General features: G+C 39.0%; 1 protein-coding gene across 1 annotated transcript; it reads left to right on the plus strand.

The window, feature by feature from the left end:
• Positions 1–365: 365 nt before the first annotated feature.
• Positions 366–17565, plus strand: LOC125128761 (hyaluronan synthase 2-like). The gene is made up of 3 exons (XM_047782923.1): positions 366–992; positions 15125–15226; positions 16636–17565. The coding sequence occupies exons 1-3, from the start codon at positions 366–368 to the stop codon at positions 17563–17565; spliced, it is 1659 nt and encodes a 552-aa protein (XP_047638879.1).
• Positions 17566–21850: the final 4285 nt, after the last annotated feature.

Below are 21850 nucleotides of genomic sequence, written 5' to 3' on the forward strand. Positions count from 1 at the left end.
ACAAGAAGAAACTGTCTTGATTGCTAGGAAGTTTAGGTTATACACGTAGCTATGATCAGGTTCATGAAGCGCATCCTTAGATAATCTAACACACTGCAAATAATGCAGCCATATATTTGTTTAACACATGATACTTTTCAATATCATTTGGTTCTCAAAAGAGTCCTCAGAGGTGTGCCAAAAGGGCATTCTTATCTCTGTTTTGCAAAAGAGCCAACTGAGATGCAGAAAGTCACACAAACCAGTTAACTGAGAAACTCAAGGTTAGAATGTGTTCTAATCCAGTGCTCTCCCTGTGATACAATGTACACAACAAGTATGGAACCAGAGCGGTTAACCAAGAGTGGTATTTGATTATTTTACAGATGTGTTGCAAGGCGCTTCTAAGTTTCCTGAGAATATTTGGAACAACGCTTTTTGGAGTCTCACTCCTCACGGCAATGATAGTTTCTTACACTGTTGGCTACCAATTTGTCCATACGGATGACTACTATCTCTCTTTTGGACCATATGGTCTCTTCTTAGCTATACACATCATCATTCAAAACATATTTGCCTTCCTGGAACATCAAAAAATGAAAAAATACTTAAATATCCCCATTAACTTGAACCACACTATTGCTCTTTGCATCGCGGCCTATCAAGAAGATCCAGGCTACTTGCGAAAGTGTTTGCAGTCTGTGAAAAGGCTAACCTACCCTGGAATTAAAGTGGTCATGGTCATAGATGGGAACTCGGAAGATGACCTTTACATGATGGACATCTTCAGTGAAGTCATGGGCAGGGACAATTCAGCCACTTATATCTGGAAGAACAACTTCCACGAGAAAGGTCCTGGTGAGACGGTTGAGTCACATAGAGAAAGCTCTCGACATGTCACCCAACTGGTCTTGTCCAACAGAAGTATTTGCATCATGCAAAAATGGGGTGGAAAAAGAGAAGTCATGTACACGGCCTTCAGAGCTCTGGGACGAAGTGTGGATTATGTACAGGTAGGTTTCCAAATCTGCCAGGACAAACATACATTTAAATAAAGAACCTTTTGTATCTCTCCAGTCATATGCTATGGCCCATCCTTGTCCCTTTTGCCACAGTACTCCTTTCAGCTCATTTGAAAACAGCATGACTGCTGAAAGCACATTCTGAGAGGGGAAAAAAATCTTATAAAATGGTTAAGACTGAAAATGCTTAACTTGTGCAGATATTGGTTAGAAATCAAGATTATGTTGAACAGGATACCTCTCCTTCCTTCTCTTCCCCTCTCTCAGCCTTCTCTGCCACCTTAAACCTGCGAAGTGAAATCCAACATTATTTTCCTTACTCTTAAAAAGCCCAGCCTCGCAAAAAATAAATAAATAAATAAATAAAATAAAATAAAATCGTGTCTGTCCCAGCAGAAGGATCTTAAGAAAATCTACAGGCCCAGGGAAATTTTTTACAGAGACGAAGAAAAATGGGAGTGGTGAAGATAATTTTCATGGAAAAGGATAGAGAATTCAAAATTTAGACACGGATACAGGAAAATGAATACGGAGGGGAAAAAAGAAAAAAAAAAACCAAACAACAAAAAACCAACTTCTCAAAGCAAAACCTAAATCATGTTTATTTCACTCCCCAAACAGCATTACCTCACTCCCAGCAACTTGACCTTTGAAAGCATTTGTGGTGTTTGCTCGCATGAACACTCGACAGGCCATGTCTCTCATCAATTCCACGCCTGCGCACACTAAGGTTTCTCCGCCCCTAGTTTTCATTGAGACCTTCTTTTTCAGAATATTAGTAGGATCCCTGTGAGTTTTTCAGTTGTAATTTTCTGTAGATACTTTAGTAGATTTTGACCATGATGATACTGAGAAGGGAGAAATGTTGCTGGCTTACAAAATCCCCTGGACGACATTCTTCTCCCTTCTCTTAAAAGTGAAACTCTGGCTTTCAGGCGTGGCTTTATGGGCACGAAGTGATGCCCAGTGGATCTCTTTTTTTCCCTTCTCTTTCTCTCTCTCTCTCTTTTTTTTTTTTTTTTTGATCTTTTTAGGGCCATACCAGAGGCACATGTAAGTTACCAGGATAGGGGTCAAATGGGAGCTGTAGCCACCAGCCTATGCCACATCCACAGCTATGCAGGATCCCAGTCGCATCTGTGACATACACCACAGCTCATGGCCACTCCAGATCCTTAACCTACTGAGCAAGGCCAAGGATCGAACCCGCATTTCATGGGTACTAGTCGGGTTCATAACCAGTTGAACTACGAAAGGAAGTTCCTAGGCTAGAGGTGGAATTGGAGCTGTAGATGCAGCCTATACCACAGCCCACAGCAAGGAGGGATCCGAGCCGCATCTGCAACTTAATATCACAGCTTGCAGCAATGCTGGATCCTTAACACACTGAGTGAGGCCAAGGATTAAACCGGCATCCTCTTGGGCACTGTGTCAGGTTCTGAACTACTGAGCTACTAGAGGAGCTCTGGGTCTTTCTTTTTAATGAGAAAAGAATGGGTCCTCTTTTCAATGTCAATTGACTGAGGTTCTAATCACTAGGATTTCTAGCTGGTTGACCTTGAGCAAGACCACCTCTTAGACCTCAGTTATCTGGATAGAAGAAATTAATCTCACAAGGGGTTTGAGATCAATATTTCAAATGATGTATCCAAAGAGGCCTCTCAAAAACTATTAATGACGGTATTGTTAAAACGATTTAAAAATTTGCTGATAATGGTGGTTTTTTTTGTTTGGTTTTTTTTAATAGCATCATTTGGTCCTTACTTGAAAACTATAGTACATGTCAGTTGCCACCACGGGGTTAATTTGATTAATCTCCAAAGAGTTTTAAGGTATTTCTTAGAATGACAGCATCTTCATATTAACCTACCTTCTAGAGAGTTGACAGGGTTTTACCCCTAAGTTTTTCTAACTTCTAGATCTGTCACAATTTAGGTAGTTTCAATTAACTTGGGACATTTTTACATATTCACCTGGTATAACTAAATGATAAAATGAAACATTTAAAGAAAGGGATGACTAGGAAAAATATGTGGAGGATTTGAAGAATGAAGCCTAATAGGAGAGAACATCTGATTTGATATCTTACCTTTAATTCTGGTTAAAATAATTGTTATGTTTGCCATTTTTTTTTTTTTTTTGCTTTTTGCTTTTTGCTTTTTAGGACCATGCTTGTGGCATATGGAAATTCCCAGGCTAGGGGTGGAATCAGAGCTGCCATATCCTTAGACCACAGAGTGAGGCCAGGGATTGAACCTGCATTCTCATGGATACTACTTGGGTTTGTTACTGCTGAGCCACAACAGGAACTCCATTTGTCATTTCTAATCAAGAGGTCTTTGTGTGGGGTTTTCTTTTCTTTTTTTTAAACCTACACCTCCCAAATCTCCTCTCATCACTGTTGTTTTGAATTTTGTGTATATTCTTGGTAATTTGATATTGTGCCTTTCCAGGAAAAAAAAAATAGCATAAAATATGAAATGTTGGAATAGGCTTTCTGCTACAGCCCTAACCAGGCTTGAGAACTTTACCTTCCTTCAGGTAAAGTTCAGACAGCCTGATCCTCGAGGCAAATTTTAACTGGGCCCTGAATCCTTTTTGAACTCTCAGTCTACTCTAACCATCCAAATAAGGCTAAAAAACACACAAACCAAAGACAACAACCACAACAACTTTTGGCATTTGGAAACCAGTACTTTCCACCTGCCCATCCCTTATCAAATCCCCTGATATTTAACCCTTCAGACCCTACAGCAATGCAAATTTCTAAAATTCAAATGAATACACTCTTCATCATCCATTCTATCTGACACAGGGTCCAAGAGTTGCAGAGCAGAAGCTACAGAAAGACAGAGGGTGAGGGGGTTGAGGATATTGGCTCCTGAGCATTACAAGGGATTCACCATAGAGTTCAGGTAAGTTAGGGGTGGAAGGAAACAAAGCTCAGGTGCTAATACACAACAGAATGGGGGCAAAGGGGAAGAAACCGACCGTCTGCTCATTCTTGCTAACCTGGCTGGAGAACACTGCTTAACTGTTCAGTAGGGCCAAAATGATTGATTTCCCATTCTAGATGGGTCCTAGGCACTGGTCAGCACTCTCTTCACTTGATCTTGAATAGATGTCTTGCTTATTTTTCTCATGTCTCTTATTTCATATCTTCACCACCCTCCCAGGGCCTTATCCAGACCCCTCCCTGCTTAACTACCAACAGATGATCTTGCCGCCTATGAAAGATAATATCAAAAGTACTCATTCTGGAGTTCCCGTCGTGGCTCAGTGGTTGACGAATCCGACTAGGAACCACGAGATTGTGGGTTCGATCCCTGGCCTTGCTCAGTGGGTTAAGGATCCGGCATTGCCGTGAGCTCTGGTGTAGGTTGCAGATGCGGCTTGGATCCCGAGTTGCTGTGGCTCTGACGTAGGCTGGCGCCTACAGCTCCGATTCACCCCCTAGCCTTGGAACCTCCATATGCCGTGTGAGTGGCCCAAGAAATGGCAAGAAGACAAAAAAAAAAGTACTCATTCTGAAGGCTGTCCATATCTTTCGTCTCTCCTTCTGATAATTTCAAAGATGTTGACTTACTTCCTATATCAAAGTTAACTTCTCTTCCATCTGTTCTCCTGGGTTCTCCAGTTGGTATCCTTTGGTGTGTTCCAGATCAATCTTTATTAGTTAGCACCTCTATCTCTCTCAGTTTTCATTTCTAGTCTTCTCTATCCACTTCTCAGTCTTACAGCCACTCAAATAACTAATGCTGGCATGAAATACAGAGGGACAATTTAGTCCAGGATAAATCCAGCGTGGTAGCAGATTCATCTGTGATGATAGTGGCCCCTTTCAGAGACAGAGAAGATAGAAAAGCAGCAGAAGAAATATGACAAAATGAGAAAACAAAGGTATAGGGAATAAAAAATAAAGAGAAGAATGAGGAAGATAATCTTAATTTTGAATCAAAGTATTTTCTGGAGAAACTTTTTTTTTTTTTTCTCACAGAAGGACAGATTCTGACTAGTCTGAATATGGCGCAAAAGTCTTTCTCACCTTTGCAAAATGGTATTTATGTTAGCTTTTTTATTTATGTTATGGCAGTGTGTTTTTAAAATTGTAGAAAAGCACAGTGAGCAAAATTACAATTATCTGCAGCAAACACTTACACATATATCATCAAATTTAATACTTTCCAACATATATCTTTCTTCTGTCCCCTTATTTTTTTAAAACATTGAACTCATATTTGTTTTTTTGCATCCTTTTTTCTCCTTTTCGAAATCAGAAGACCTTTTAAGTATTCTGTGATATCTAGATTATTCAACTGCTTTAATATTTCTTATCACTACACGTGAACATCACTGCATTTTACAACATAAATGGCCATCAGCCTGGGTGACAAAGGAAAAAACAATTACCCCATGGTATGGGTGTTAGGGATTTTCCAGATAGAAAATATACAATAACTACAAACATTTTTGTGTGTGTCTTTTTTAGAGCCGCACCCGCAGCATATGGAGGTTCCCAGGCTAGCGGTTGAATTGGAGCTGTAGCTGCCCGCTTACACCACAGGTGCAGCAACGTGGGAACCAAGCCAGGTCTGCAACCTACACCACAGCTCACAGCACCCCTGGATCCTTAACCCCCTGAGCAGTGCCAGGGATTGAACCTGCATCCTCATGGATACTAGCTGGGTTTGCTAATCACTGAGCCATGATGGGAACTTCGCTTGAACATTTTCTAAAAGGAAAGTATATAATGAGTCAATTTTATTATTAATTTAATCTGGTACTATCCTAGGTATCCAAGAATCTTTGAGCAGGAAAAAAGTAAGAGTAAATCAATCATTCATAACAGTAGAGTTGAGCCTCATTATTCATGAATGCTGTATGTAAATTAGCCTACTCCCTATGTTGTAAGTGCTACTCCAAAACCAATAGTTGCAGTGATTTTGTGATTATTTGTAGCCATGTGCAGAGAGGCAAACGATTGGAGTTGCCTGATGGGCATGTTCCCCACTAAAGTCAAAAAAGGTTATGCTTTGCCTTCTTGACTTAGCTTTTATACAGAAAACAAGTAACAAATAACTTCTTTAGTCTATGTAATGGCATTTCCACATTTTCGTGGTTTTCGTTGCTGATGTAGCTGTTTAAAATGGTCCTTAAGTGTGAGGCTGTATTGCTGCCTAGTGTTTCTAATGCTAAAAGGCTATGATTGCCTTGTGGGGAAAATAGTTTTATAAAATGAGCTTTGTTCAGGCATGAGTTATAGCACTGTTGTATAGGAGTTCAATGTTAAGGAATCAAAATTAGGTGTTTTAAAACAGAAACACAAATAAAATAAGGTTAGAAATTGATCAGTAGACTAAAAACATTGTTACTAGAGGCTTGGAGGTAGTTAACCCTGTTTCCTTTTTCTTTCTTTCTTTCTTTCTTTCTTTCTTTCTTTCTTTCTTTCTTTCTTTCTTTCTTTCTTTCTTTCTTTTTCTTTCTTTCTTTCTCTCTCTCTCTCTCTTTTTCTTTCCTTCTTTTTTTTTTCTTTTTTTGGCGGACCCTGTGGCATGTGAAAGTCCCCTGGCCAAGCATCAAACAATTGCCACAGTGGCAACCTGAGCCACTGCAGTGATAATGCCAGATCCTTAACCTGCACCACAAAGGAACTCCTAACCCTGTATTTCTGTTGGAGGTGATTTTTTTGTATTTGCTAATTCATTGTTCATGGAAACTTTGTAGAACATAGCTACTGTGAATAATGGGAATTGATGATATATAACACTTGATTGGTTCTCGTTCTATATAGAAAGCTTACGTAACTGAAGTAGTCTGAGGGCTGATGTTGAGAATGTTATTTGTTTCTTTGTATCCTTCATTTTAAAGGATAAGATCAAGAGTACATTAAACTAGGGGTGAGGGAATCTGCACTTAGAATCAACTCTGTTGTTTAGATTGGTGTTTAAAGGCCACCATTATGGGACTTCTCGATTCCCTTTTTTAGAATGAGAATCTCTACCATTTGGAATAAGGGTGTTTTGTGGCTTAAGACCTAGAGGTGACAACATTTGGTTTCTCACTTTTCCAGCTGGCTTGTCACCTTTGCTTTACACCTTCTATAAACTTCACACATGTATAAGCTTTCCTAAAAATGAAAGGAGAATAACCAAATGACTCCTTTTTAAACTTTAGTGTTTTGGAGAGATCCTAGGCTGACCAAAGGCAAGAATTATTTTATAACAATTTGAGTAATTCATTCTACCAAAGAAGGCCTATGTCTTCCTAATCCCTTTCAAGAATAGTAATAAAAAATGGCAAATTGCTTAGGTGTGCAGAAGTAGAGGTTTCCCATTGGCTAGATTTGAGATCTTCTACCATAAACCAAATACCGTAAAAGAGAAGCATCCTCCCCATCCCCCATCTCTATCCCAAATGAAAGATTATCTTTTTCTTCTTCGAGGACATTTTTTTTTTCTGGAATGATTTTACTTATTAATTTCAAATGAGTCTTTTTAGTGCTAAAACTCTTAGGCTTTATGATTTCGTATTTGCCACTCCCATCATTTGCCATTTCCTATTTTCCACTTCATCTGATGCTGGTAAGTTTAGTTGTATGCTTACATGTAAATTCCATTTTTCCAGAATTCAAATGAATAGAAAAAGATTCTTTAAATGAAAAAAATAATGTAATATTGATAAAGTCCTAGAAGTTTATTTAATATAATCAGTGACCATACATTATGAACTTTGATTGACCTTTTGGTTATATGAGAAATTTAAAAGTGTGTACAATATTCCATTTTTGTGAAAGTTATTTTTTTATCCTATTCCTTGGTCTCCCCCATCTCCTGCATGCATGTGTTCCTACACAAATTACCAGTTATATGTTTTCTTTTTAACCAAACAAAGCAGTTCTTTGGGTCAACAGTTAACATAAAATTTGTATCATACACATTTATGTACTTCCAAAACCAAGATTCCATTCCTGTTTTAAGTAGCAGTGCATTCAGCAGGTTCCAAATCAACAAAGAGATGCTGACTCAAGAAGCAACAAACAGTTTTGGAAGTTTCCATGGGTCCACCTTTGCTATAGGAAATTTCACACATTGTAGCCCAAGGATATAGCTCAGGCCATAAGTGAATCACAATCAACTATAAAGTTCTCTCTAATCTATATCTTTTCCTTAGTTTTCTACTAATGATCCATAAATTGGTTTCCCAAGAACACTAACACCTTTGTTGGGCATTGGACCTGGAGATAGTTTTTGCTCTCTGGGTGAGTCATAGTTTATTTCTAGTAATAAGAAGAACCCCTTTTCTCGGATTAGTATCCTTAAATTACTCTTCTGGTTTTGATTTATTACTTTAGTATATATAGCTTCCTTTTATTGGGCATCTCCTAGCCCTTATAAATGTTATACATACATTATCTAATTAATTCTGATCATGATTTTATCCATATTTTTCACCTGGGAGATGGAGACTTAGAAAGCTGTGGTAAGAAGTCTAAGGTTAAGAAGCTAGTCCAAGTGTATATAAATGGTAAATAGATTGGGACTCAGATCTGTCTGATTCCAAGGCTTTGCATAGGGCTTTCCTTTCCTTTCAGTAGTATATTTGCTCTGGGTCTGGTACTGTTAGGAGTTAGGGGGCTGGCCCCATACTTGTGTTTGCTGGTATATAAATATTTGTGAATGTTTTTGTTCTGACAGATCCCTTCTCACTATAGAAATGTTCCAGGGGAAGGAGGTGTAAGGAGGACTTTCCTTTTATTGTATGGTTAAGTTGTGGCAGGGAAACTAGGTACTGGGGTCATAATCAAAGGTAACTGCAAACGTAATAGAAAGAAAGAGTCTCACTGAGTCCAAGTTAAGATGAAGGATCAAGGTCAAGGAAGGTTTGAGCCTTACGAGCAGAGAAAGGATGAAGGCAGAAGGGGTCTTGGTTTAGTTTCCACCTATTTCCTCACTGAAGGTAGCCAGAATAATTAAGGTTTCCTCTTGCTGGGTAGCTCCCAGTGCCTTTTGAAATGGTGTGGGGCAGGCAGAGGTGGAAAAATCTACCAGTCAGTCTGAAAGGAAACAGGTATATATATAAAAAAAAAAAAACCCAAAACATAAACATAGCTACTTGGCCCTTTGGACTTGAGTTTAGAAACTGAAAAACATTTGGTAGAACAGGTAACAATATTTCTACAGGACATTTTTATCTACATTGTTGTGAGGTAAATTAAGATCAGTGATTTAAATTGGAATGGATTTACAGTCTAACAGCTTATGTTATAGATTAATAGCAGTCTAAATTTAACTGCCACAGGAAGTTCCCAATACATTTGAATATGTTCATTGGGATAAGATATATAATGAAGTCCTTCTTTTAGTGATTACTGAGTCATGTATGTGTGATAATGATTGTCGTGATCTTCTAGGTGTGGGTTTACTTAGCAAGCATGAAAATGAAAGATCATTACCATGTACACTTTGCTTGTAAAATGCCTGATAGTAAATGCAGTCTTTACAGGCCATACAGCCTTTGAAGTAGCTATTCAACTTTGCTATTTTAGAATGAAAACTTCCTTAGATAATATGAAAATGAATGTGCATGACTGGGCTCCAATAAAGCTTTATTTATGGACACTGAAATTTGAATTTTATATAATTTCCATGTGTCTCACACACACACACACACACACACACACACACACACACACATTTGCTTTTTAGGCCCGCACCCATGGCATATAGAAATTCCCAGTCTAGGGGTTGAATCGGAGCTCCAGCTGCCTGCCTTTACCACAGCCACAGCAATGCAGGGTCCAAGCCGTGTATGCGACCTACACCACAGCTCAGGGCAACGCCAGATCCCCAACCCACTGAGCGAAGGCAAGGATCAAACCCGCATCCTCATGGACACTGGTTGGATTCATTTCTGCTGCACCACAACAGGAACTCCCAAAATATTCTTTTTGATTTTTTCAATTTTTTAAAAATTACGTTAATAAATTTAAATTTTAATTAAAATTAAATTACATTTAAACATTATAAATCAACTATACTTCAATAAAACTTTAAAAAATGAAAATAAAATTAGCATATAGGCCATATCAAAACAGGTAGCAGGTTGAAATTGGCGTGTAGACCTTAGTTTGCTAACTCCTGTTTTAGGGAGAAAGAGGTGAGCATTAAATCTTGCCTAGAATAGGGAAGGAGGAAGAGCCATGGTCATTTGCACTTTAGTTGATGATTCTGTGGTTAAGACGGAGCAGGCTGGTTCCTCCCAAGAACATCTTTTTGTCTTTACATTTTCCATTCATTTTAATCAAAATTTGACAACTTTGCTTCATTTCCATATCTCCTAGTGAGAAGTCCTATGATCACCGATCATGTAGTTTAAACAAATTAGAGTGATACATTCAGTGTGGCCAGCAAGATGTTTTGACTTGTTCTCTAATTGTTTCCTGTGCACAGATAATGCCCTGTTTTGTTTTGTTTTTCGTTTTTTTTCCCCCAGTGTAAAGTTAGCTCTTTGTGAACTGGTCTATGTCTCCCACAGCTTCTAGTTCAGGACTAAACAGACAACGATCTTGAAATTACACACTTGTTATTAATTGGTGAGGAGAGAACTAGAAACCCTGTTTTACCAGGATGATTTTAAGAAGGGCTAAAGTTACACTTTTTAACACACTTGTAAATCAGTACCGTTCTGTCCATGAACTAGACACCTTCACAGACTGTCACAGAGGGCGACTTTCTAGTTGGCATTCTATCACCAAATAACATCCAGAAACTGAACTTCTTGAAAACGCATGAATCCCACTACAACCAACCCCTCCCAGGAGGTTCCTGAGAGCTTTCTCTTCTGACAGTTAAACTCTCCATGTCAACAATCTCTCTCAGAGAATTTCTGGCACTTTGCTGTTGGAAACTGGGAGGGGTGGCACCAATTTACATATGTAGAAGTTTGGTTCAAGTTTAGTCATTTCAAAGAGGCCCTTCCCTTGGCCTGCTTCTGCTGGCTAGCAGGCGGAGTTACTTGAACATTAATTCTAGATTGCTCCCTTCCTGTTGTTTTTAGTCTTATTTTAGCTTGCTGGTTTTCCCTTTTCCAGCTTGAGTCAATAGAGGTGGGTGTGGCCATAACTTCTCAGGATGCTGAGAGGTTGAAAGGTGGGTTGAACTTCTGCCTTCACTTTTTACTCTGCTAGTTACTGGGCTGCCAGGCTTGTGCCGTGTACACAAAACAGTGATCGACAAGGCAAGAGAGGCAAAACATGCCACTGGGGGAATTTGTTTAGGTTTCTGAGGCTTGGGATGCTTGAGTATAAACTGAGGTATTAATAAAATCCTATTTTCTATAATGAAAAACTTGCACCTTGGTTTCATCTAAATTTTTCCCCTAAAAAGAGTGAAATCATGCTGCACTGAAATAGAATGCAAAGACAATAAACAGGTTTTACTTAGAAAATGTATTTATTTTGCTTCTAAATAAGCAAAACTAAATTAAAAACTCAGAAGTTAACACTAAAATTGCTATAATTAGTGAAATCCAGAGAGGTGATAAGTTCACTTTTTATAATTGGCTAGCCTTTATACTCCTTAAGTCATAAGTTGCAATAATGCATTTAAACTGCTGTTTTCACCAACATATTTATCAGTATACAATCTTTTCAGGAAAAAAAGCAATTAGTAAAATGGACATGGATACGTGTTTTTTTTGTTGCTGTTTTTTTTTTTGTTTGTTTGTTTTTCAGGGCCTCACTTGAGACATATGGAAGTTCCCAGGCTAGGGCACAGTCACAGCAACGTGGAATCTGAGCTGCCTTTGCTACCTACACCACAGCTCACCACAACGCCGGATCCTTAACCCACTGAGCGAGGCCAGGAATTGAAGCCGCATCTTCATGGATACCAGTTGGGTTTGTAACCTACTGAGCCACAATGGGAACTCCCAACGTAGATACGTAGATGCATTTTTAAATGTTGGGATTCCTTAGCTACTTTTACATAACGGAGGTGGTCTTGCTATATATGTATAAATTCCCCTACAACTGTGATTTTATGCTTCCACAAATTATTTTCTTGAAATAAATTAGTTTTTTTTTCAAAACTAGTACATCAAATCCCTACTATTTTTATAACATAGAGAGCTGTAGAAATAATTTATTTTGATATAAACAATTAGACTAATCTTGATCGAATCCATCCAGGACTGTCAGAGTTGTCGGAAAAATAATGGGAAATATAGATAACACCCCCATCACTGCCAATCATGTCATTTCTTATTTGAAGGAAGATGTGAAACTGGTTCCTTACATGTTAACGCTGATCAGTTTAAATCTACTACAGCCTTGCTACATTCTCAGAAAAGAATAATATTAAAAAACACAATTTAAAAAATACACACACAAAATTCAACTGAGTATATTTGAAAATCTAATCAGATTTACGTAATGATTCATGAGAGCATCCCATCTCAGCAGACAGGAGCTCTGAGATGTACATGATGGCAAGTTTTTTAGGCAGAAGGGAGTGGAAAAAGGAAGTCTCTAGCAAAAAGTGGATTATTTCAGGCAAGGTCATCTTCCTTTGGGAGAAGTTGGGGGGGAAGGGGGGTCTATCAGGCAGATTACCTCCCTAGTAATGACCAGGTAATTCCATATTTACTGGTTAAAAGTCACATTCCTTGGAGAAGCTGAAATTACAATTAGGTTCAATATTTTGTCTTGGTTTGCTGACATGGAGCTAAGCACAACTGACTCCATTTGGGGCCTGTTTCTCTTTTTAAACAATTTCCACTTTTTTTTTTTTTTTTTATTGGGTCGTACCTGCGTCATGTGGAAATTCCCAGGCCAGGGATCAAACCCATGCCACAGAAGTGACGTGAGCCATAGCAGTCACAATGCTGTATCCTTAACTCACTGAGCCACCAGGGGACTCTGATAATTTCCACATTTAGACCAGACCCTCAGCTTAACTGAGACATATGATCAAAATTTAAGGGACTGGGAGTTTCCGTCATGGCTCAGTGGTTAAAGAGCCCGACTAGCATCCACGAGGATGCAGGTTCACAGGTTGGATCCCTGGCCTTGATCCGTGGGTTAAGGATCTGGCGTTGCCCTAAGCTGTGGTGTAGGTCACAGTAGTGGCCCGGATCTGGCCTGGCTGTGGCTGTGGTGCAGGCCAGCAGCTGTAGCTCCAATTGGACCCCTAGCCTGGGAACCTCCATAATCTGCCTTAAAAAGCAAAAACAAAACAAAATAAAATTTAAGGAATTGCTCTTTAAAAATTTAGGGAATGTTCTTTAGGAGATTTGCTTCACAGTTAGTGACTGTGAACATGCACTTCAGGTTTTTGAGAGAATACAACACACCAGTGAGGTTACTATGACTGTTATAAACAGGATAATTCCCAAAGTTTGAAGTGCTCTTCAGAGCCATGGTCCTCAAGATCCAAACCAATCAAAATCAAATAAGTCCAAGAAAGAATCCCATTGAAGAAGCCATCTTTTTAAGCCAAGTGGTTTGCTCAGTGATCTTGTATAACTGAGTTTCAACTTCCCCACAAGTTGTTAATCCAGTTATAGCAGGTAGTGTCGGCCACAGCAGACATCTCCTTGCTCAGCTGAAAAACTACCATGGGCTATTCTAGTGTCAAGAACAACTTTGGCCAGCGTTCTAAGGAGTTTTGTTGAGCTGCTATTGCCTTAGCAGTGGATTCTACAATATTTTAAAGAGTTAAGGAGAGGTTCCTGATCATAGCCTCATTTATATTTGCTCCTAATCAGGAAAGTAGGAACCTGCCAAAGGAAGTGAATTCTGAATCATATATGCCTCCAGATAAGCCCTTTTTAACTTGGTGATGTAATTTCAGGAGAGGCATTCCAGTTTGTGAACTTTGAGGGGCAAAGAGAGATAACCTAAATGCAGGCATTCATAAACCCAAGAACAATGATAACCATAACAGATAAAGACAAAAGATAAATGCCACTGGGGCATCAACCACTCCCGCTAAGATGGCACTGCTAATGAAATCTAGCATCACGGACAGATCAGAGGTCTCGATGACAAATCTAAAGTCTGAAAGGTTACCCCTCTTAGCAATGGCCTGGGAGATAAGCATGATGACATTTTCTTTCCAAGCCAATGCCAGGGCATTGAAAGGAAAGAAAGAGAAAGAGAGAGGGTTTCACATGTAGTTAAACTATAAAGTTTTAATCTGGCAACTTGAGTGGGAGATTATATTGATGTCATCTCAATACTTCTCTTCCTCATCAACTTGATTCTGAGGTTTCAAGCTAGTGTGAAGTTCCTAGGGTCTGAAGGAGCCCTTCTTTATGGGGAGACATGGACCCAAGGTTTAAGTTCTTGAAGTTTGGCTGCTGTCTGAGTAGTGAGGAAGATCTGGTATTGTCCCTTCTAAGGAGATTTCAATTTTAAGAACAACTGAAATTTCTACAACTGCTTAAGCTAATTATATCTGCTTTTCTGTACAAAGGGCTACATGAATACTTAGTATTCTAGACTAAAACATGATCTGAAGGTCATGCAAATTTCCCTTCTGACGGAGTGTCATCAGCCAAGTCAAAGTCACATGGATATCTTGCTTTAGAATTATACAATCAAGTTTTAAGGAATTGACTTCCTGTCTTTTTTTCACCATATTGGGGGAAAAAGCACTGTTAAACATGTCTCCCTTTCAATACTATCATAGAAGTTTCCAATCATTGTTCAGGCCTGAAAGAAAGTTTCCTAAAAGCTTGACTTTTTAAAAATGACTTTTAAAAAAAAGACATCTTGAGGGACCAACCCAAACTATTTTCCAAGTTCTGGAAACCAGGATGTTACCTAAGATATGAGACGTTCATTGCCAAAACTGGGAGCAGGTATGGCAAACAAGGAAAAGCTGGTCACTTTCCAAGACATACTTCAGCTGTTCTATCTAGCAGCGTCATTAACTGAAATATCAAGCTTGCTGAAAAACAAGGTTTCTGCATTGACCATTATATAACAAAGTCTTTTATCCCCGTGATACTTGCTTATTAAGACCTTGTGATGATAAAGGCATACTATATACATCCAATTTTGACTATATGGAGCACAATCATAGACTACTTTAATTCACTTCGTACTTTCCTTTGTGCAGGTTTGTGATTCAGACACTGTGCTTGACCCTGCCTCAACAGTGGAGATGGTGAAAGTTTTAGAAGAAGACCCCATGGTTGGAGGTGTCGGAGGAGACGTCAAGGTGCATATGACTTCCCCTTTTGCAAGAGTCACTTTTACTCACTGACTCCTTGAACAAATATTTACTACTGAGCACCCAATTCTGTGCCAGGTTTTGTTTTGGGGGATGGAGACATATTAGAATATGCCTTGGACACACTTTACTTTTCTCTTCTCCTGTCTAAATTGAAATCATTGAAGATTTCTTTACTTAATCCTGGGTTATAACATATGCATGTAGTGGCTGATAAGTTATATAAAATATAATGTAAATGTGTATGATGTCTGCCATAACTTCTTGAGCCATAATTTAATGTTCTGATAAATTAATAATAGAATTCGATGAGTAAAGGGTTAAAAAATGGAAGTATGGCAGGGAGTGGATTCTGCATTGCATACCTATGTATTTCAAATCTGGGGTTGACTGAAAATTTAAATTGGAAAACAAAGGAAGGAAAGAGAAATGGCAACCCATTTATACTGGTGAGAAAGGCAAAGAAAGTGAGTTTTCCAATTATTTACTTCCCATTATTTGTTATCAGTGGGGAAACAATGAAACAAGTACTAACAAAGGTGATTTGAAATTTGTGGGATGGGAAAACAAATATGTGAAAATATATGAAGATTAAGCAAGTCTTTTGCAAAAGTGCGATTAGATTTTAGAAAAAGATGAGAGGCAAATGGAATTTTGACTTTAAATTTAGGTATTGTATTTCTGGATAACCCTCATTTATATTCACGGTGAAAGTGAAGGCAAAGAAAATGCACTAGATGCACATACACACACACACACACACACACACACACACACACACACACACACAAAATACCCTGGTGAGAAAAAGGAAGCATGAAAAATTTCTCCTCTGAATAAAATTGAGACAGAGGAGAGAATTATGAAATTTCACCCCCCTACTCAATCCTTATTTCAGGATTTAAGTTTTCAGTAGAGGTCAGAGGAAACCCTTTTATCGCTGGCACTGCAAAAAAGGGAGGAAGGAGATGGAAAATTAGAAGAATTTCATGAGTTGGAAATTAACCAGAGCAGGAGAGAATAGGACTTAATTTTTTTCAAATATTGGATGGTAAGATAGGGTGGGAAAAGAACTTAGGGGCTGAAAATTAAGCCTAAAAATCTCAATATTATAACAGAAGCACAGGGACAAAAATCATAGCAAAAAGAGTACAGAGAGTAATGCAGTAGAAAAAATATTCATTATCAACAAGTCTCAACATAGCACTCCCCTTATCAAATTAATCCCATAATACATAATAAGAGAGATAAAATGTAACCATGTCCAAAAGAGGAAAAAAGCCAACATTGAAGGCTAAAGAAACATCATTCCAGGCACTAAACTCACAATGGAGCAGATTTGGGTGGCATTTTTAGCTGAGGTTGACCTTCATTTACTTATTTTTTTCTTCCTGCAGATTTTAAACAAGTATGATTCCTGGATCTCCTTCCTCAGCAGTGTGAGATACTGGATGGCTTTTAACATAGAAAGGGCCTGCCAGTCTTATTTTGGATGTGTCCAGTGCATTAGTGGACCTCTGGGGATGTACAGAAACTCCTTACTGCATGAATTTGTGGAAGACTGGTACAATCAAGAGTTTATGGGCAGCCAATGTAGTTTTGGAGATGACAGGCATCTAACGAACCGAGTGCTGAGTCTGGGCTATGCAACAAAATACACAGCTCGGTCCAAGTGCCTTACTGAGACGCCTAAGGATTATCTCAGATGGTTAAACCAGCAGACCCGTTGGAGCAAGTCCTACTTCCGAGAGTGGCTGTACAATGCGATGTGGTTTCATAAGCATCACCTGTGGATGACCTATGAGGCAGTTATCACCGGGTTCTTCCCTTTCTTTCTCATTGTCACAGTAATCCAATTCTGCTACAAGGGTAACATTTGGAACATCCTCCTCTTATTGTTAACCATCAAGTTAGTAGCTCTCATAAAATCATCCTTTGCCAGCTGCCTTAGAGGAAATATCGTCATGATCTTCATGTCCCTCTACTCGGTGTTGTACATGTCAAGTTTACTTCCTGCCAAGATATTTGCCATTGTAACGATAAACAGAGCTGGCTGGGGCACATCTGGAAGGAAAACCATTGTTGCTAATTTCATGGGACTCATTCCAGTGTCGATTTGGCTTACAATCCTCCTGGGTGGTTTAATTTTCACCATTTATGAGGAATTAAAAAAGCCATTCTCAGTACACAAAGTGAAAGTTATAAGTATTGGAGTAGCTGTCTATGTATGCTATTGGGTTGTGTTTTTCATGCTGTATGTGCTTTTTATCAGTAAATGTGGTAGGCGAAAGAAGAAACAACAGTACGACATGATGCTTGATGTATAATCTACACCGAGGTTTGCAGCCATACACAAAACCTTCTCCTAGGAGCTGTACTGACTGCATAGACAGAATTGTGGCATTAAATGAAGGCAAAAAAGAAGGCATAGCATGGCTGCTGGGACTTGAACAAAGATATTTCTTTGAGTTATTTTGATTCTGCCAAAATAAACCTCCTCAAGAAGACATTCAGATTTAAGTGTTATTTCTAGAACAATGGGAAGATTTCGTTGTTTATGCACTTTTTCCTTACTGCACATCTGCTAACAGTGTTTTGCCCTATATACCTCACTAGTCAGGCTTTAGGTGGGTTAGCATGGAAGAAAAGGACTTTGGAAGCTCAAGGAAAAGTTCTTTCAACATATACAACCTAAATTATGGACTGTATTAATGGCTACTTTTTATTTAAGAAAGTTTTTGTTGTTGTTGTTGTTATTTAACTCTACCAAATGAAATGCCAAAGGAAATTTCACAGGCCATGGCCTCTGCAGAAGTTTTATATAATTGAATTGTTTCCAAATATTGTACACCAATTGTTAAAGTATTGCATTGTTTATATTTTTCTTCTCTGACAAAATATACCTCTTCTTCCTTTTAAAAAACTAAAATGCGTTATGACAAAATTACACTTAAATATGCTACCCAGAATGTGATGCTTGATTGACTGGTGTTGCTCATTATAGAAAGAATAAAATTTTTTTTCACTTTCTACCTTTTAAAAATGAGCAGTCTATTTCTTTGATAAAAGTACTTAAATGTTCAATATTTTAACTTTTTTCATTTCTTTTAGAAAAGGCAAAAAAACCTGTCACACCTTAGGGGTAGAATACCGATTTTTGTGTACTGTCAACTAAAAAATATGCACAACATAAAAGGTGAGAGTTATGTTTTAATCAATGGACAAAACTGAGGACATAAGCCCTGGACACAGCATCTCAAATAATGCAGAGAGACTTCTCCAAGGAAGGGGGGGGGGGAAAGGCAGGATTTATAGTTTTATAATAAAGGGCAGGTAGTCAGAACAAAAGATAACTGTTAATAAAGAAAACAAGGCATCTCAAGTTAAGGAATTTAGTGCTTTTATATGTATAGGAGGACACAAGAATCAGGGCACAGTAAAATCCCTTTGATATGCACCTCAGTTATCCTGGCCAGTATCCTGTGTTTTCACATCCTTTGGGAGTAGCTGCAGTCTGATGGCTGCTAGATGGTGGGTGTTCTTTGTTTCCTTCCTGAGTTCCCTCAGGGTTTATGGTCATACCTCCTTCATGGCTCAACAGAACACCTGCTTCTGAAATGGCTACAATCTCTGATGACTGTGGCATCCTTTGTTTACTGGTATGGCAAGCAATAGTTGATTTCTTAGTCCAAAAATAAATCCTTGAGGAGCAAAGCCAGAGGGATAGAAAAGTACATCTTTTCCCCATAAGATTTATTTTTTGTTTGACTTGCTTTTTAGGGACACACCTGTGGCATAGGGAAGTTCCCAGGCTAGGGGTCGAGTCAGAGTTACAGCTGCTGGCCTACACCACAGCCACAGCAACAAGGGATCCGAGGTGCATCTGCAAACTACACCACAGCCAGATCCCCGACCCACAGAGTGAGGCCAGGGATTGAACTCGCATCCTCACGGATACTAGTCAGATTTGTTCCCACTGCACCACAATGGGAAACCCTCCCATGAGATTAAAAAGAGAGACTGTTGGTCCTTGAAAGAAAACACTAGGTATCCAGCAGTGGACGAAACATTAATATGGAAAATGAATACTTTTTGGAGACTCTGACAAAGTTTTCCTAAGCTAAGTAAACTAGAAAGTGAAAAAAAAAAAACCTTAATTGTATAGTTTGGATAAACATAACAGTGTATCATTTTGTTCTATGGCCTGAATGTACCTTATCCTGTCTATATATTGAATATGTTCTACCTGTCTTTTTTTTCTGCCTTCCAGTTCACTTTACAAGTTAGTATGAGGTTTACATGGTTGATTTGGATAATTTATAATAAATAAAAAACAGGTAGATTAAAAATTGGCCAATTCAGCTGTAATTGTCTTTTACTTTGAGAGATCTTTTTTTCTGAATTAAATAAATGATGGTTTCATCTTTTGTGCTCTTGTGGTGCCTGACACGTAAATGGATTTGTTTTCACTCAAGATCCGGAAATCACACTAGAGCTGACCCTGCTCATGACTGGAGTTTATCAGCTCCAGGTGTGGAACCACTGAGGGAAGGGGGAGGAGCTGGCAGGTGCCTTTGGCTCAGCCTCTGAGCCACACAAACAGACTCTCCTCAAAAGCATTCGGTTGACCCATCTGCTGTCAGAAAGCTCTCCATGCTGTAGCTAAGACAAACCTACGTGACTTGTTTTAGCTCTGCTATTCAGGGCAACATGGATTTCCATCCTGAGATGGGGGGAGAAATTATAGTGAGTGGGTGAGCCTGATCTTTGGAACAAATTTGGCAGTGTTTGAGAGCAGTGACTCAAAAAAGGGACAGTTGCTTTATAAACTCAGGGAAAGGGTGCACTTGATTGTCTGGCTTGGATTGAGCTGAGTGTTGAGTCACAAAATAAATGCAATCATTCTAAACTACATCAGGATAAAAATCGCAGTGCATATGCTCACTCTTAGAAGAACAGAGCAGGGTATGTCATGTAATTACAAAACCCATCTCTCCGGATAACACATAATATGTCTCTTTAACTAAAACAAACAAACAAACAGACAAACAAAAACAAACGAAACAAAACACAGATGAAAATCTTAAGGAAATAAAAAATCCTGGAAGAAGGATCTTTGAGAATCAAAGTGAAGTGGCCAGTTTTATGAAGCTATTAGCAGATTCAGTATGGAAAGGAAACAGAGATCATTCTGCACAACTCAGCTGCCTCAGATCTTTGCTGGAATGGAGCAAGGTGTAAAGACGGTGTGTGGAGACAGTCCAGGTTCTATATCTCAAAGGTGTAAGACTGGTTTTAGCACCTTGGTCAAGGTTTCACAGCTGGCTTTAAACCCTAGAAGGACATTCACCTCTCGGAGTTACTGTATAATCAAGAGACTATATGAGACATACCTAAAGAAAATACTTGCCACGTAACTGGCAAGTATTCAGTAAAGTTTTCTTTTCTTCTGCCCTCCTTCCTAAGCCACACCACCTTCATTAGTGTTCCTTTAGTTTTCCTTTACTTTCTTACTTCCCTCCTAAAATTTCTTTACTCAGCAAACCACTGGACCAAGGGCTGGGGATATCTACTCAAATACTGAGGACTTCTACTTCTCAAAAATGCATTTTAATTCACCCAATTTGGGGTTTTGATATGTGGCCTTCTCCTTTAGACACAGAGCAAGTCAATTGCTGAAATTGTCTAGTGTGTTCTGACTTCCAGAAGAACACTTAATACAGTCAATTCTCATCTGAAAAATAAATGCTTTGGAGTATCTAAAATGTGGCAGGTGGGCCTGGTCATCAGACGGCTTTGAGTCCTGGCACCACTGTGTTTTGGGTGACTCTGAGCAGACAACCCGATTTCTTCATTTGTGCAAGTATGAGGACTCCCCTCTATAAAACTCACAGGAAGTGGGAAATTCAGAAAACCTCTTCTGATTTGAGTTCTTATAATTAGTTCTGTAACTGAGCTAGTGCCCTTTGGGGATCCTAGGCATACAAGACTTTCTGTGCCCCCCCATTACTTGGTTTTAAGGAATAAACTTTAGCCTCCATGACCTTCCCTGGGTTCCAAAGGGCAGGTTCAAACAGTTGCTAATCAGGGAAGGGAGGGGATGCAAAGACCAGAGAGGAACAATCAAGAAACAACCACATAGCTCTGTGGGCAGGGTCTTTGTCCCTTCTCAAGAATATGGATAACAATATCTTTGAGTTCTTGTACAGAAGTAAGCCCCTCCCCGCCCCACCCCGCAAATGGAAGATGGTAACGAAGTATTCTTTATTCTGGAAAAAAGACCACTAGACCACTGAACATCAGCTTTGAAAACAGTGCAAGCTTGCCTCTACCCTGACCCTTATCTGCAGCCCTGTTTTTTACTCCCCAAACTATAAAACCATCTCCCAATCTCTCCTAAGGGAGGGCATAATCTTTAAGGCATTAGCCTGCTGTGATCTTTTTTTGCCCGGCAAAGCAATAAACCTATTTTTTCTCCTTCACCCCAAACTCTGTCTCCATAGTTCTATTTGGCACTGATGAACAGAGGCCAAGTTCCGACAACAGATCTGAGCATCAGGAGGAGACGTTCAGATTTTCCCAGGGTGCACGTCGATTAGGGCCCTGAGTCAT

This window comes from Phacochoerus africanus, chromosome 6, assembly GCF_016906955.1.
Source record: "Phacochoerus africanus isolate WHEZ1 chromosome 6, ROS_Pafr_v1, whole genome shotgun sequence".
Classification (NCBI taxonomy): Eukaryota; Metazoa; Chordata; class Mammalia; order Artiodactyla; family Suidae; genus Phacochoerus; species Phacochoerus africanus.